The sequence below is a fragment of the Macaca fascicularis genome, chromosome 1 (genome assembly GCF_037993035.2).
Source record: "Macaca fascicularis isolate 582-1 chromosome 1, T2T-MFA8v1.1".
In the NCBI taxonomy this organism is placed as follows: domain Eukaryota; kingdom Metazoa; phylum Chordata; class Mammalia; order Primates; family Cercopithecidae; genus Macaca; species Macaca fascicularis.
The window spans coordinates 184,187,999-184,206,044 of NC_088375.1; the positions used below are offsets into that span (position 1 = coordinate 184,187,999).

At 36.0% G+C, this 18,046-nt stretch overlaps 1 protein-coding gene across 6 annotated transcripts in view; it reads left to right on the forward strand.

Moving 5' to 3' along the window:
* FAF1 (Fas associated factor 1) overlaps positions 1 to 18,046 on the forward strand; it is a 512,111-nt gene that overhangs the window by 406,542 nt on the left and 87,523 nt on the right. For all 6 annotated transcript variants that reach the window (XM_015436105.3, XM_015436115.3, XM_045386413.2 and 3 more), the window contains 2 exons: positions 9,499 to 9,635; positions 13,759 to 13,847. In XM_015436105.3, the coding sequence (XP_015291591.1) occupies positions 9,499 to 9,635; positions 13,759 to 13,847 (226 nt within the window). The remainder of the gene's footprint in view (positions 1 to 9,498; positions 9,636 to 13,758; positions 13,848 to 18,046) is intronic.

An 18,046-nucleotide genomic window follows, 5' to 3' on the forward strand; every position in this document is an offset into this window, starting at 1 on the left:
ATGACAATGTTAAATATATAGGTAGATTTAAAGTAGAGATACATATACTTTAAATCTCTGCTCTGAATAGGACATTATCTTACAATGATGTTGGTGCATATTCTAGAAGTTATGCAGCAGTATAATACAGTGGCAAGCATGGTGTAAAGAATAACATCCTGTTTAGTGATCTGAGTCTGAGATTGGTGCTGTAACTTATTTTAGGAAACATTTCACCATATCCTTAATTTGGAGAGATGGGGGTGGAAAAACCAATTTTGACTCTGAAGCACACAAAAAGAAAGAAAAAGTAGTAGTATTTATTAATCCACAGACCAATTCCAAGAGTAGGTATCATCTTCATTTTATAGATTAGAAAGCTGAGGCCCTTAAATTATCCAAAGAAACAGCTAATTTACAAAATCAGATTTGTTCAACTCCATAGTCTTTGTTCTTCCCACAATACTGTGCTGCTTGCAGTAATTCCTAATTTCTCTAATATATTAATATTTGGATATTTTACACCTTTTCTAAGTCACATTTTCAGTCAGTGGGTGGAGATAGGATGAAATTATATAAAAAGTGCACTTTGCTAAAAATCAGACAGTAAGTTTAGAATCATATACTTGTGGACCAATACCTGCTTATTTTGAGGGTTCAAGTGACCTGTGGAGGTGGAAACACAGTGAAAAGGGCCCTGAAACTTAATTATTCACACTGACTATCTTTGAATTAAACTGATTTCAAAAGTAGTTGGAAGAGAAAAAGGAAGATTGTACAATCAACATTGTCATAGTGAAGATAAAGGTTATTGAAGCATGAATTGGCCCATTCATGCAACAAATATAGTAGGTGCTAGGAATGCAGAGGTGAGTAAGTGATGGTTCTTCTTCTACTAGCCGTCCTAGGAGTTGCACAGTACATCATCAAGTTCTCCCTGACTTCTAAGCACCCATTCCTTTTTCTGATTTTCCCCAGCACTTCATCTGAACCACTAAATCTAGACCCCAGTAATATACTAGATTACATTTACTGTTTGGAGGCCTTGATTTAAAGACAAAAACCATGTCTTATCTCATCATGTATTTGGTGGGCCCTCACAAATATTTATTTATTGATAAAAGACAAAACACAGAAGAAATGTTATATGGCATTAAACATAACTTGGCTCTCTTATTCACGCCCTGGAAAATGAATCTTTTCTTTACATTACTACAGAAGAAATTTCTACATTTGGTAAGAGATTGAATTAGATGTTCTCTATTATCCCTCCTAAGAGTCTAGGATCAACACTTGAGAAAAAGTAAATACCCTTTTTATTAAGAAATTTTCAAGTTCTTAAAATAAATGTTTATGTTCTTAGTGGTAAGAAAAAGCCAATTATTATTTATGATTGTTGTTCCTCAAAAAAATTAGGATAAATTAGTCTCCTATAGATTAGCTATACATTGTTATTAAACTTTCAGTGCCTCAAAGTCTTTTGCATTTGAGTGATTTATAGATGGAAACAAAGAGAAAGATTAAGAAATTACATGGCTTTTGCTGGGCTCGGTGGCTTACACCTGTAATCCCAGCACTTTGGGAGGCTGAGGCATGCGGATCACCTGAGGTCAGGAGTTCGAGACCAGTCTGACCAACATGGACAAACTCTGTCTGTACTAAAAATACAAAATTAGCCGGGCGTGGTGGCACATGCCTGTAATCCCAGCTACTCGGGAGGCTGAGGCGGAAGAATCACTTAAACCTGGAAGGTGGAGGTTGAGGTGAGCCGAGATCACACCATTGCACTACAGCCTGGGCAACAAGAGCAAAACTCCATCTCAAAAAGAAAAAAAGAAAAAAAAAAAAAAATTACATGGCTTTTTAAAAGTCTACTAATCTATTGAGATAATTTAACAGTTTACTATTACAGGAAGCCTCAGGCAGATGAGATATGCTTTTTTAAGTTACATTCTCCCAAAATCTCATCCTGTGTTTTCTTAAAATTACCTTTGGTTTGTGTTCTCCAACATGCATACAATATGTGCATTTGCATGGTGAGGCATTATACTGTCCATTTAGAAAAAAATTTGAGGTCGGGGTGTAGTGGTTCATGCCTATAGTGCCAGCACTTTGGGAGGCTGAGGCCAGTGGATTGCTTGAGCCCATGAGTTCAAGACGAGTCTGGGCAATGCAGTGAAACCCATCTCTACAAAAAAAATACAAAAATTATCTGGGCATGGTGGCGCTTACCTGTAGTCCCAGCTACTTCAAAGGCTGAGGTAGGAGGATCACTTGAGCCCGCAAGGCAGAGGTTGCAGTGAGCCAAGATCACACCACTGCAAAAAAGATAGATTTGAACAGAAAACTCATATAAAATAGAAAAATGTGATTAACAATGTTAAAGGTTTGGGATTACATGCAGTTTTTCTTCATGTAAGGGACTTGCTCTTTTACCAGTTTTATGATTGGCTAACACATTCACATTAATCAAAATTCAAAAGCATAAAAAGGTATCTAGTAAAAAGTCTCCTTAACCCCGTATCTATGTGACCCTCACCAGAGGCAATGTCCTTGTTTATCCATCCAGAGGTTTATTTTGTATATAAACAAATTAATGGCCGGGCTCAGTGGCTCACGCCTGTAATCTCAGCACTTTGGGAGGCTGAGGGAGGCGGATCACAAGGTCAGGAGTTCAAGACCAACCTGACTAACATGGTGAAACCCCGTCTCTACTAAAAATACAAAAATTAGCCAGATGTGGTTGCGCGTGCCTGTAATCCCAGCTACGCAGGTAGCTGAGGCAGGAGAATCATTTGAACCCAGGAGGCGAAGGTTGCAGTGAGCCACGATTGCACCACTGTACTCCAGCCTGGGCGACAGAGCGAGACTGTCTCACAAAAAAAAAAAAAAAAAAAAGAAACCAAATTAATATATATTTATTTTTCCCCAGTTTTATACAAATGGTAAACACAATTTAATACCTTCCTTTTATCACTAACATTACTTCATAAAGATATTCTATATCAGTTAATAAATCTATTTAATGGCTACATAGTATCTCTTTAAATTCCATAATATACTGTAATTTTATTTAACCAAGATTGATTGATTTAGACACAGGGTCTCACTCTGTTGCCCAGGCTGGAGGGCAGTGACATGATCATGGCTCACTGTAACCTCAAACTCCTGGCCTCAAGCGAGCCTTCTGCCCTAGCCTCCCAAGTAGCTGGGACTATAGGCATATGCCACCATGCCAGCTGATTTTTTTATTTTTTGTAGAGGCAGGTCTTGCTTTGTTATCCAGGTTGGTCTTCAGCTCCTGGGCTTAAGCAATTTCCTCCCCCCACCTTGGCCTCCCACAGTGCTGGGATTACTGGTGTGAGCTACTGCATCCAATTATTGATGGATTACACCCAGTATTCTGTTACAAACATCCAGTAACTGTGTACATAGGTGATTTCCACATGAAAATACATCTATAGACTAAATGCTTAGTTAAGAGTATGTATGCATTTATAATTTTAATTGGCAAATTTCCCATGAAGGAATTGTATCAATTTCACTTATACTAACAGTGTATAGTAGTGGCTTTTTCCTGGTTTTACTGTAACCTTGCCAAAGCCAGTTTTGTTTTTTTTTTCTTTACTAATCTGACAGGTGAAAAAAATTTTTTTTTCTTTTTTCTTTTTTTTAAATATAGCTTTAGGCAGTCATGGTGGCTCACACCTGTATAATCCCAGCAATTTGGGAGGCTGAGGCGGGTGGATCACTTGAGATCAGGAGTTCAAGACCAGCCTGGCCAACATGGTGAAACCCCATCTCTACTAAAAATACAAAAATTAGCCAGGCATGGTGGCATGTGCCTATAATCTCAGCTACTTGGGAGGCTGAGGCAGGAGAATCACTCGGGAGGCAGAGGTTGCAGTAAGCCAAGATGGCGTCACTACCCTCCAGCCTGGGTGACAGAGCAAGACTCCATCTCCATCTCGAATATATATATGTAGCTATTAGGAGCAAATTCAGTATGTGTAATTTTGCATATCTTTTTAACGTACTTTTGTGCTATTACTGTGTCCATTTCTAGAAACTTTCTTTATATATTTTTTATCTTTTACTTACTAGTTTGTAAGAATTTTATATATAATGAGTAAATGAGCTGCTTTTTTGTGGTTTGGAATTCAGAAAATTTCCCCATTTGTTATTTATCTTTTGGCCTAGTTATGGTGTTTTTGTTTTTGTTTTTTTCTGTGGTGGATGTGTGTGTGTTTTACCATGTAAGTTTAGTAAAACTCATCAATTTTTGTCTTTTATGTTTCACTCTGCTCCAGCTATAGTAACCTCCTTGTTACCTTTCAAATATGCTAGATACTTTCCGACTTCAAGGTCTTTTATTTGCCATTCTCTACACCTGAAATTTTCTTCCCTGAGATAAATATTTCATTTCCTCCTTCACCTCTTTAGAGTCTTTGATCAAATGTCAGCGTTTCGTTGAGACTTTCCCTGACCACTCTATTTTATATTACAACTTCCCCTTCCCTGCTTTGTTTTCCCTCCATCACATGGAGCTCACAGACTGTTGAGGTATTTATTAGTATTTTTTCAGATCAGATTGGAGTTTACCCATACAAATGAAGCGAGTGGGAATGAATATTTTTAAAGTGGTTGCCTCAGGAGACTAGACCCTTGGTCCAGTGAAGCTATCATTACCCAAAACATTTTTATGATGACTTCTTTTAAGAACTGCCTTGAGAGACAGATTAAAGTCTTACAAAGAAAGTCCTGTGTCCAGAAAGCAATGTGTCTCAAAGTGTGGCCATTAATCACTTGTATCAAAATTACCTGGGGTGGGGTTGGAGACCTATTTTGTTTCCTGAACCTTACCCCAAATCTGTTGAATCACCTTCTCTGGGGGAATGGGGCTGAGGAACTTGCCTTTTAAGTAAATTCCCTAGGTGATTTATAGGCCACTAAAGGTTGAGAATCACGACCGTCACCTTTAGTTTCCCCTAGCTTAGTCATACACTCTGTTTTCCTAACTTAGTTTAGTTTAAACCAAAGATTTGGGACTATGCAATGGTTTGAGTGTCCCCACCAAAACTCATATGGGAACCTTAATTCCTAGTGTGGAAATGTTGGGAGGTGCAACCTTTAAGAGGTGGAGCCTAATGGGAGATGTCTGGGTCATGGACCCACCATGTCCTTGGCTGTTCTCATGGTAGTGGGTTCTCCCTCTTGTTCTCATTAAGCTAGTTTAGTAATCCCAGGAATGGGTTTCTTCCCAGGAGAGCAAGTTGTTATAAAAGGAGGATGTCCTTTCCACATGGGTCCACTTCCCCCTTGACCTTTCGCCATGTTATGATTAAATATAAATGTATTTAAAAGGAAATAGTGATTTTAGTTTTGTATCCAGTTGTAAATGTTTAAAATTTTGTGGTATTGCACAAATGTAGCATCTATAATGTCTTATTTTCTAAATATTGATACCTGCCCATTCATTTTCTGAATGAAAAAAAACAGTGACAGTGTTTGTTTAGTCAACAAATCTTTGCTACCATATCTTCCTGTGCAAAATAAAGTCTCTTAGTGCTGGCCTGTAGGTATAAACTGTCATTTTTAATCCTAAAAGAAATGATGATAAAAGTGTTAAATATTATTATGCATTTAATAATAGTAAAATAGCGACCAATTTTAAGGGCCTACCATATTTTAGGCACAAGTCCAAGTGTTTTCTGTATCTTATTTTGTCCTTACAAGAAGACAAGTGTTTTAAAGGTAAGTGTTATTCCCACTTTATACCTGAGGCTCCTTTAAACTCATGGGAATCACACTGAAATGTAGTAATCAGGAACCCTTAAATAGAGTAGTTGACAGTTTTGTGCCTTCTAATTTTTATCAAATATTCTTCCTTTTACAGCACCTGGTATATGGTAGGTAGGCAGTGAGCATTTGTGGAATTTCACCTCCCTTCCCCTGAATTGCTAGGTTCCATTTAACATATATTTTATGTTACAGTACAGCTTGGTAAAAGTCAGTGACTTAGGTAATTATGACTTAAGTTGAAAGAAATTAAGCAATATCCTGTTTTGAATTTAAACAAGATTACTTTTTGCCATATTTGATTTATTAGTAATCCTGGTTTCCATTAACAAGATAGAAATATCTATGCTTCAGCAATGAAAAATTTTACAAGTGATTAATATATGCTAACCATCAGATATTCTGTTTATATTTCTCTCCAAACTTTAAATTAAAACCATTTTGTCTTATCTTACCAGTTTTCTAATAGCAAGAACTGGAAAATATAAAAGTATATCTGACTTATGATTAACTATTTCGTTTCACTCATTGCCTCAACCGTTCCTTCTTCCTTCTCTTCCTTCTTCCCTTGTATCATTCCTTTATTCGTTGTCTTTTCAAATTTGTAATTTTAGCATTTGGCCTTGGGTTGATTTGGCAACTTGTTAGTCCTGTCCTCAAATGTTATATGATGGGTAGGCTGTTTGATTTATTCAGAAATTTTATTATTTAAAAACAGAGCCATTTCCCTTTGTTATAGAATGGTTTGCCCTTGCTTCCCCACTTTGGGTTTGAGATTGCAGGAATTTACTTGTGGAAACCATTTATCCCTTCATGACTTCTAACTCTGATGAATGCCATGTGCAGTTGGTTGACAGCTTTGGCCCTGCCACTGGATGCACTGGTACACTTTTATCTCTTCAAAAGGAAGAAAATACCACAATTATGAGAACCACACATTTTCTCTTAAAATGACTGGTTTTTCCCCCGTCCATTTTCCTTCTAATGTTGTGAACTGAATTTTTTGCTGCTGGTAGTGTGTTATGAATGGTAGCGCTGTGCATGAATGATCTTGGCAGGGAGAAGCAGAGTCTCCTAGCCATGAAAAAGATTTGACATCTGTGCTGTGAAGTACCACCTTCTTGTTAATTATAACGGAATGAACTGACAAGTAGGAATTTTTACAATTTCATACTGTCCATTGGCCCCACAGGCTCTTGATGATTGCAATTTGAAAATCTCAAACATAATTCATATTTTGGGAAGATTGATCAGATTAATTAAAATTTTAAGTCTCTCTTTGATTAGAATAAATTGTTGGTTAAGGCTACCATAAAGTGTCAGCTGGCTGTGTGATCCCTGTGTATCTCCCAACTACTTCCAAAAACTTAGAGTGATTTTCCGATAACTTGTAGAAAATTGATCACTTTGTTGTTGTTTTTTTATAATTTATTGAATGGCTGTGTGCGTCGAGATCTGCACCTCAAATGTGCTTTGTATAGTGGTGAAAGTTTTGTTATATAATATTTTATACCCAATAAGATAACTGTATTTTCATAATTATTTTATCTTCTTGCTCATTTTCACAAAAAGAATATGGGAAGTACGCAATTTCCAGGCAAAATTATCTTGAGATGGAATTCTTAAAATCACTAAACTTGCCTGCTTTTCCCTTTTATTTCTCTCTCTCTCTCTCCCCCTTTCCTTTCTTTCTTTCTTTCTTTCTTTTTTTTTTCTTTTTGGTAGGTATCCTGTTTAGCTAGTACTTAATAGCACTTATGGACAGGTAATTTGTTATATCTGCTTAATTAATCCAGTCAATGTGAAAGCAACAAGGACTTACTCCTTTTTGTGGGAAATGATGTTCCAACTATTTTTTTTTTTTGACATCTTTTATTTTAGAGGTTGCCAATGATCAGGTCAGAGTCAAAACTGACTTAAAATATTTTAGAAAAAAAGCACAACAATATCCTAATTTTCTAGTCTCATGATCTGTACATCCCCATCGATGAGTTAAGCTATATGGGTGTGAAATTTGGCATAGAAGGTTAGGCTGCTTGAGCACCTTTTATCCCATCATAGTTGTGGAATGTGAGAATTTGAATTTTCATGGTGGCACTGAAATTGCCATGAGGTCTGGTTATTGCTCTTCTAAGTGTGTATTTAAACCTGCCTTCCAATGAACTTATTGCAATGGTGCTAACTTAACACTCTTGCCCACAGTTCTAGTTGCCCTTAACAGCACCTACTTTCTATAGTCAAAGCACAGATTTTTATGGAAGATTCAGTCTAAATTTCTGAGATGAATTTCTGTAGAGAGAAAATGTATTGGCTTTAAAAATTAAGAGGTTTGATTCTGTTTTGAATTTGGATATCAAATGAGTCTGAATGCATGACATTTTGATGCCGTTTGTCTTTTCAAATAGATTTACCTTCTAATGCATGTGATGACAGGACTTTGCTCATCAGCTAGAACATACATTTCAGAGGAGTTGTTACCTAAAATATTATCATAAGGCATAAGAAAACACACGATTTAAGTTGCCTTTCATGAACATAATTAAGAATTAATAAGCCAGTACCAGTGGCTAGTCCCCAGAATTTCCACTGTTTTGCCTTTTGTGACCTGTGTTATTAAAAGTCCATTATTTTTACAGACTTTATTAAATTGGATCTTATTAAAGCATTCTATATTTGCATTTGGTCTTTCATAATTCATTATTATTATGACATTTACTTTTTACCATCAGATCTGAAAACATATCATAAGCTACCCTTTTCTCTTGAAAGAAATGCTAATTTCAAACAGTCCTCTAATAGAAGAGAAAAGCTTTATCAGTTTTTTCATTTATTCCAGATCGTGTTAAGAATACTAATGCTAGACTTCAGTATGCTAATATCTTAGAGCTTTTTTTGGTCAAAAGCTTAGAATTATTATTTTTATCTCATGCTGAGTATGAAACTAGACGACCTGCTACTACTGGAGAAAACATAATTGTAAAGTACAGTTCTTGATTCTAAAGACTTATGAAAATGTTGCTAAAATCTGTTTTTTAGGATGATGCTAGTCTGTCTGTCTTTGTACAACACTGTATTATTCTATTTAACAAATTTTATCCTCTTGAAATTAATTTAGTTTGTTTTTCTCATAGTTTAAGGGTGGTGTTGTAGTGTTTAAGACTAAGAATCCTGCTGGGCACGGTGGCTCACACCTGTAATCCTAGTACTTTGGGAGACCAAGGCAGGTGGATCATGAGGTCAGGAGTTCAAGACCATCCTGGCCAAGATGGTGAAACCCCATCTCTACTAAAAATACAAAAAAAAAAAATTAGCCAGGTGTGGTGGTGGGAGCTTGTAATCACAGCTACTCAGGAGGCTGAGGCAGAAAATGCTTGAACCTAGGAGGCAGGGGTTTCAGTGAGCTGAGATCACAACACTGCACTCCAGCCTGGGCGACAGAGAGAGACTCTATCTCAAAAAAAAAAAAAAAAAAAGACGAAGAATCCTATGCTGTCAGCCCCAGACAGCATTTAGGGTATGCTTCCTGCTTTTCTATGTGATAATCACTTCTGTATCATGTCAGATATGTTTGAAAACTCAATATAGCAAGATTTTACATACTGATATCAGGTAGGCTGTCTAATTTAACATAACTAACAACACAATGAGTTCTTTGTTGAAGTACTAGTAAATCTATTAAACTACAAAGCAAAACTTACTTTGTATTTTGTCTCCTTTTAGATTTCTGACTATGTGCAATAGACACTTTGGCAGTGTTGTGGCACAAACCATTCGAACTCAAAAAACAGATCAGTTTCCGCTTTTCCTGATTATTATGGGAAAGCGATCATCTAATGAAGTGTTGAATGTGATACAAGGTAAAGTACATGTCACAAGGAGAGTAAAGCCTTCTTGGTATGTGATAACTTTATAGTTTTTCCACCAAAGCTGACAATATTTCTATTAGTAAATTTGCATTTGAAAATATAGAACATCCTGAAAAATGTCTTCAAAAAGTATAGGTGCTATAAAAAATAATATGCTGCATGAAAATCTAACAGAAACATCTTAATAAAATTGCGCAACCCTTGGGACACAGGATGTTCAAGTTAAATGTTCAGAATTGCTAAATTCTATAATCTAGCAATTAGGACATAATCAGTTTTAAAGTACTTAATTTCTATTTATATTGATTTATTGTTATAATGTTGATTAATTGAAAGAAGTACTTATCTTTAGCTATCTAGAAAATCCAGTCACTGTATATTGAAGATTGAATTTTTCACAATGACAATTGTTTCTTCTTATTTGTATGACTCCAAGCAACCCTGAAGCAGGAAACTGTCAGATGCCTGTGAATTTAACCACAGTGCACATTCTTTTACCAAAAAAGAAGTGAATGATTTTGTTTTGTTTACTGTTACTAATGCACTCCAGGGGTTGGTGTAAAATATTACCTTGTTCATTACAAAGCTTAGGTTGAACAGTATATCTTCTATATGCCACTGGGGAAAAGGTTTTTCAAGTGCCTCAAGCTAAAACTGTATCTGGGGTACTGATTTCTGCCTCCATTTAAGTCTGGTTGGGAGGAGGGGATAAGTGTAAATTGCAGTGCCTTTAAAACCCAAATAAAACCAGACCTCTAGCATTTTATGTTTTCTCTATAACTAGAGCATTCAATTTCATAAACAGTGTTTAAAAAGACCTCCAGGGGAACTGATTTGCATAGGGTAAATGGATAATGAAGATAACACTTCATTCCTGCTTTCCCTGTCAGAGGCAACATTGCAAGAACTAGTGGTTCTCAGGGTGTGGTTTGTAGACTTCAGACTAGACCCTTTTAGGGTATCTGTAAGGTCAAAATTATTTTCCTAACTGTAATAAGACTTTTTTTTTTTTTTTTTTTTTGCCTTTTTTACTGTGTTGACATTTGCACTAGTGGCTCCAAAGGAATGGTTTATAAAAACTCTTGGCACCTTAGCACGAATCAAAGCCGTAACACAAAACTGTACTAGTAGTCATATTCTTAATTGCCATGTATTTAGTTAAAAAAAAAAAAAAAAGAAAAAGCCTTAAAAATGTCCTTGATGAAGCAGTAAAAATTATTACTTTTATTAAATTTTAACCCTTTTAATAGTTTGTGTGGCACCGTGGGAGGTATGGGTAAAGCACTTCTGCTGCATACTAAAGTATACTGGTGGTCTCGAAGAAAAGCACTGGTGTGGTTGCTTACACTGAACTACTTGATTTATTTCTTATAGAAATTATTTTTACTTGAAAATATTACTGACAGGCAAACTATGCATATGTAGCCTGGGTAGTTGCCAGACGTTTTTTGTGATTTTTTTTTTTTAATATTCTATAATGAAGTGTGTCAGCATTCAGCAGAGAAATACATAACTCAGTGAACCAATGTTTTACAAATGATCAGTGCATATTATAAAATCATACACAGATAAAAGATCCTTTCAAAGGGCAATGGATTTTAATGTAACAGAGTACACAGATTTCATTGATAGGGTTTCAAATTCCATGTGCATCTAATTTGAAGAAAACTTACACTTGTCAGTTTAAGTGTAGTGTCAAAGAATATCCACACTTATCTATGAAAATACTTCTCCCTTTTCCAACTACATATCTTTGTGCGACCCGATTCTCTTTGTAAATTTCAATCAGTACAAGATATTGTAACTGGTTAGTGTAGATGTCCAAGAATACAGAATACGGTTGTTTTCTATTAGGCACACACATTACAGAGATTTGCAAAAATGTTACAGTGCTGCTCTTCTCACTAACCTTTTTCTGTTGGAAAATAGTCATGTTTCATAAAAATGTAATGTTTATATTAACATGCAATGGGTTTATTATTGTTAGTTTTAAATGGATTTATGAATTTATTTTAAATATTTCTATTTTAATTTCTAACACAGTAAATGTTAATAGCCATAATCCATATAAACAAAAGTTCTTTGGGTATCTCAGTAATTTTTAACAGTGTAAAGGGGTCCTGAGACCAAAAAGTTTGAGAACTGCTGCAATCAACTATAAAGAGTAAGTTTGCCCTGAACTGCATTAACTAGTACACTTTTTCTCTGTCTTGGATCAATAAGGGCTTAAGTATGAAGTACCTACGAGTTCAGTTTGGCCGTGGATCCTTCCAGTTAGCGCTAAAACATAGCTTATAAGTAGTGACTTAAGCCTAAAAATTAATGGCCAGTATGTAGTCAACCTATACAACTGTAGTATTTTCCCACTGATGATTCCAGTATACTCCATATAGTACCCATTTCCCATGCTCTGAGTCTTAGCCACTACAGTTTTTAAATAAAACATAGAAACCCACAGACTTGTCCAATAATAAAATCTACATTGGCTAGGTGTGGTGGCACATACCTATAATCCCAGCTACTTGGGAGGCTGAGGTGGGAGGATCACTTGAGACCTGGGCAACAAAGGAGACCCTGTCTCAAAAGAATAAAATATCTATATTGAAGGTGCTCCTAAACTTCTTTTGTCATGTGTCATATCTATTAATATTAACTACCAACGATTTGTGTATACTTTACATTATGTCCACTCCTTCTAAGAACATTACATAGTGTTATCTCCGTTTTGAGAAAAGGAAATTGATCCTTAGAGAGCTACAGTCCATTTATTCATTTGTTCATTTATTTGTTTACTGAATAAATATTCATCAAAGCCTTTGTCATGTGCCAGACAATTTCCAGGTACTAGATTATATAGCTTATAAGTAATGGAATTAGAGTTAGAACTCTAACTATAAAACCAGTTCTGTTTTCTTAGTGCCAAGATAACGTTTGTCCTGTAGCTCATTTACTGAGTGAGTAGTACTGATGTGAACAAATTAGATCATTTCTTTTGCCAAGGACCATGGATGTTCCCTTAACCCATGCTGCCAATGGTCATAAGGATAATTAGGGAAAGCACCATTGAAAGATCATGCCTTCTGGAAAAATGCCAGCAAGAATGCTTGGTCTTTATTGTCCTGTTGGTGGCCATTTTGTTAATGGGGAAGAAGATCCCTTCTCAAGCCATGGAGAAAACCTAACTCTTTCTGCCTGTAGGTTTGAGAGAAGAGAATTGTCATATCTTTATATATCCTCATGACTTTTTCTCTTGTAGGTACATCCCAAGCAAATAACAATGACTTAAATGTGTTCAGGAAATGGCATGTATGTGCCATATGTTTGTTATGGACTTGGTCAGGGAATAAAATGACATTAAGGAAAATCAAACATTTAAAATATCTTCTTTATAAAGATCATAAGAGTCATTTAAAAGCAGCTGAAAGGGAGAAATATCAATTGGGCAAAAAAAGAAATCATTTTTTTCAGAAATTGAGTTACTGTTTGTTTCACCAGAGGATTTTTGGTGATAGAAGATAATTCTAAATAAGGTAATAGACTGAGGTGGGTGGCAAAGAGGCCAGGCTTCGAGTCAGCCTCTTCTGGTTTCAGATTCTGACCTCACCACTTAACCAGCTTGACCTTAGTCAGACAAGTTTTTTTGAGCTCTCTGTGACTCATTTTTCTTCTCTTTAAAACTAAGTCATAATCCTTCGTAGAATTGTTGTACAGATTAAATGAGATAGTATAGAAGTGCTTAGCCTAATCAGTGATATGTAAACAACTAGTAGTTGTTGCTAGTGTTATTAACTAGATATGTTTTCATAATTTGACAGAACTTTTGAACTTCATGATTTGGACATTCATCTATATAGTGCTAAAAGTCCTTCTTATTAAGAAACTGCTCCCTCAAATATAACTGTTCTGAAATTTCAACTGCCAGTATACTACTCTTTCTTATTAAACATATGAAACATTTCAATAAAACCACAAAAGTATTTTAACTGTAATTTTTTTAGACTGGTTTTCCTTTCTGGTTAATTCTAGAATGACTTTCCAGTTTCTAATACTTTAATAATTTGAAGTTATATATAAAAAGCTTATATAAAGTTTGGCAATCTCTATATGTTTTTAGGGAACACAACAGTAGATGAGTTAATGATGAGACTCATGGCTGCAATGGAGATCTTCACAGCCCAACAACAGGAAGATATAAAGGACGAGGTAAGGTTAAGCAGATCTTTAATAGGATTTTGATGAGGTAATTTGTCAAATGATGGTACATGCCTGTGATATGATCGATAAATAAAGATGATGAAGATGCATTTCCAAATTTACCAAGGGTTTTTATGCTATGAAGTTTACCTTTCAGTCCATTCTTTTTATGACCCCAAGACCCAGTGATTTGTTTTAGTTTATGGACTATTTACACTTTGCTAGATTTGGGGTGGTTACAGGAAGTCGATTTCCAAGAAATTAGTTCAGAAGCATTTTTATAGAAGAAACTATAGTCCAGGAAATGATGTCTACTATATGGATTTTATCACTCACTTTTATGGTCCTCTTACTCTTTTTAAATATTGAGATTAATTAGCAATAAACACATTTTATATTTGAATATATGTTTGAAGTACCTTGAGAATTAGCAAAAGATCTCTAGCATTCTGAATTTATCAACTTCCTAAACATATTCAGGTGTTTTCTCAACCTCCTAAACATAGTCAGGTGTTATAGATAACATGAACATAGAACCTCAAATAAAACAATAATAAAAGCATTATTGATAACAATAGTGTTCAATACTTACCTAGTATTTATCATGTGCTAGGCACTGTGCTAAGCACTAATCATCTCATATGATCCTCAGAATAACCCATGAAGTTGTGATCAGTCAGTGTTCTGGCAGTAAATAGACACTTTTAAGCTAGGTTATTTAAGAAGAGTTTAATAAAGTGACCATTTTTAAAGATGTGGGCAGGGTTTTCAAAAATCAACAGAAGAAGCTGGGCATGGGGTCTCACACCTGTAATCCCAGCACTTTGGGAGGCTGAGGTAGATCGATCACTGAGTTCAAGAGTTCAAGACTAGCTTGGCCAACATGGTGAAACCTTGTCTCTACTAAAAATACAAAAATTAGCTGGGCATGGTGGTGTGTGCCTGTAATCCCAGCTACTTGGGAGGCTGAGGCAGGATAATCTCTTGAACCTGGGAGGTGGAGGTTGCAGTGAGCCAAGATCATGCCACTGCAGTCCAGCCTGGGCAACAGAGCGAGAATCTGTCTCAAAAAAATAATCAACAGAAGATAATACAGACCCAAGGCTAAAGGGAACCATTATCATCTCTAGACCTGAAAGCCTAGGAGAGAGTGCTATATGGAGAGGACTGCTTCTGACAGAGGGATATAGCCAACCTTGGTGGCCCAGTAGGGAGGAAACTAGGGAATAGCTTCACCTTCCTTCTCTGATCTTTTGCTAGTATCTCCTATTAATTTAGCATAATCAGAAGCTGGAAGGTAGGAGAACCTCCATGGGCAAAAAGCTGTGTAGAGAACATGGATCCTGAGGGGGTAAATGACAGATAATCTAGCACAGATTGGTATGACTATCTGTACTTTTCAGATGAGAACACTGAGAGTCAAAGTTAAGTAAATTTGCCCAAGGCCATATAGCTGGTAGGAGCTATAAGTAATTATCTCAAGAAGTCATTATTGCTTGGTTCATTCAAGAAATTTCTGGATTTAGAAAACAGCCTTAAAATAAAATATGAAACAAATATTAGCATTTGTTAATCTGAGATGTTATGTTCACAGATATTTGTAAGATTATCATTTTTAATATATCTGTTTTAAATTTCTTTTTAAAAGATTTCCCTAGAACAAGTAAGGGAGAGTTTTATTTCTGAACAAAGATGAAAAGTTTCTAAGGATAGTTTTAATAGACTATCCTTTAGTTATTGCAAATGTGAAACATATAGACAGTTTTAATATAACCCTGAACTATTGTATTTTACTCATTTATCCCTGTATTACATTAAACTGTGAGTTTGTTAAGAGCAAGAGTCATATCATATTCATGCTTGTAAGTCTGTCCCCTAACAGTGTACCTAGGACAAAGTCAGCACTCAGTAAATGTTTGTTAAGTGATTGAATAAATGAACATCTGAATTTACATAAAATAAAGTAACTTGGAAGGAAAAAACAATATTTGATTACAATGATATAAAACCTGGCCAGGGCTGGGGGGTGGCTCACACTGGTAATCCCAACACTTTGGGAGGCCAAGGTGGGTGGATCACTTGAGCTGAGGAGTTAAGAGACCAGCCTCGGCAACATGGTGAAACCCCATCTCTACAAAAAATACAAAAATTAGCCAGGGGTGGTGTTGCATGCCTGTAGTCCCAGCTACTTGGAAAGCTGAGACTACAGTGAACCATGTTCATGCCATTGTATCCCAGCCTAGGCAACAATGTGGGACCCTATAGCAAGTGTAGCCTGGCACAGTGACTCACACCTGTAATCCCAGAAGTTTGAGAGGCCAAGACAGGAGGATGGCTTAAGGCCAGGAGTTTGAGATCATCCTGGGCAACATAGCAAGGCCCCATCTCTACAAAAAAATCGTAAAAACAATAGCTGGGCATGGTGGTACATGCCTGTAGTCCTGGCTACTCAGGAGGCTCAGGTGGGAGAATCACTTGAGCCCATGAGTTGAAGGCTGCAGTGAGCTATGCTTACACCACTATAATCCAGTCTGGGTGACAGAAACCCTGTCTCTTAAAAACAAACAAACCGAAAAGATAAATTTTTAAATATTTTTAAAAAATGAAACCCAATATATCCACATTAACAAATATGAAAATTTAGAACACTGTAACTAGTTTATAGATTTTTTTTTTTTTTTTTTTTTTTTGGAGACAGCATCTCGCTCTGTCGCCCAGGCTGGAGTGCAGTGGCCGGATCTCAGCTCACTGCAAGCTCCGCCTCCCAGGTTTATGCCATTCTCCTGCCTCAGCCTCCCGAGTAGCTGGGACTACAGGCGCCCGCCACCTCGCCCGGCTAGTTTTTTTGTATTTTTTAGTAGAGACGGGGTTTCACCGTGTTTGCCAGGATGGTCTCGATCTCCTGACCTTGTGATCCGCCCGTCTCGGCCTCCCAAAGTGCTAGGATTACAGGCGTGAGCCACTGCACCTGGCCAGTTTATAGATTTTTAATGCTCACTAGGTATCTTCTATTGCTATAAAAATATTGTTTATACTTTTTCTTAATAATCAGTGTTTCATTTACTCTGAAGGAAAGGCATTCAGATATATGGTAGAAAGATGTTTATCTGTTACTCTATAAATTGACAGTGACATTTTGAAATAATGAAGTACTGTACTTAGTTAGGAATTTGTAATAATAGGTGTTTTACCTTTCAAGATTACATTTATCCTGGAACAGAGGCATTGATTGACAATAATTCACTAAAAACATTCTTCAGCCATTTAAATCTTGAGTCTCATTAGTACCAGATTTACAGATTATGCTGTATAAGAATATGAATACACAATATTTGCATACATATTCCCAGTTCATTTTTTCATCTTGATTTGTGTTCCCCATAATGTACTGGTAAAGAAATTGACTTTAAGTCCTTTAATACTGAGCACAAAATTTAATATGAGGGTTACAGGAAAAATCCAGCACTCCATATAATTGAAATTTTTATTGAAATTTAATTGCAAGAGGTAAGGATTTCTCTTTGTTTTTAGAGTGTCTTCATGAAAGTTATAGCTCAAGTTATAATAGAGTTCCTAAGAAAAACATTTCTGACTTTAAAGACTTCTCTCGTACTATACATAGACCGTAATGATTTGGTATCTGCTGAATATGTGACAAGGAGCACTGTCCCTTGTAATTGTGAATTTGCCTTTATTTTAAAAAAATTACAAATAAGACTTTACTTAAGTTTGAAATTAAAAACAGAGAATAGGTTTGGAGGCTGGCTTCCTAGGCCTGAATTTATTTAAATTTAACTTTAAATTATATTCATCACTTTGATGATTCCATACTTCAACCGGAGATTCCTGTGTTTAAAACTTTTGTTAAATAAACCCAAACCTGAACCGTATTTATACACTGAATCACTCTTCAGTGGCCCAGAAAGGACTAACCTTTATATCACTGATTGCTCTATTTTTAACTAGGGTATATACATTATATGGATCTCTGTTTTTGACGGAACCGCCTATAGCTTTCTCTCTTAGACATTTTCATTAATCATGTTAGTTCGGTTTTGTAAAGGTTTACAAAGTACCTACCAAGTACATGTCACTGGACTAGGTCCTTGGGACAAAGAAATCTTTTGCTTTAATGAGAGACTATTGGCAAAGTGTGGATGAGGAGGAAAACAAGTATTACTACATTACAGTAGCCACATTTTAGAATC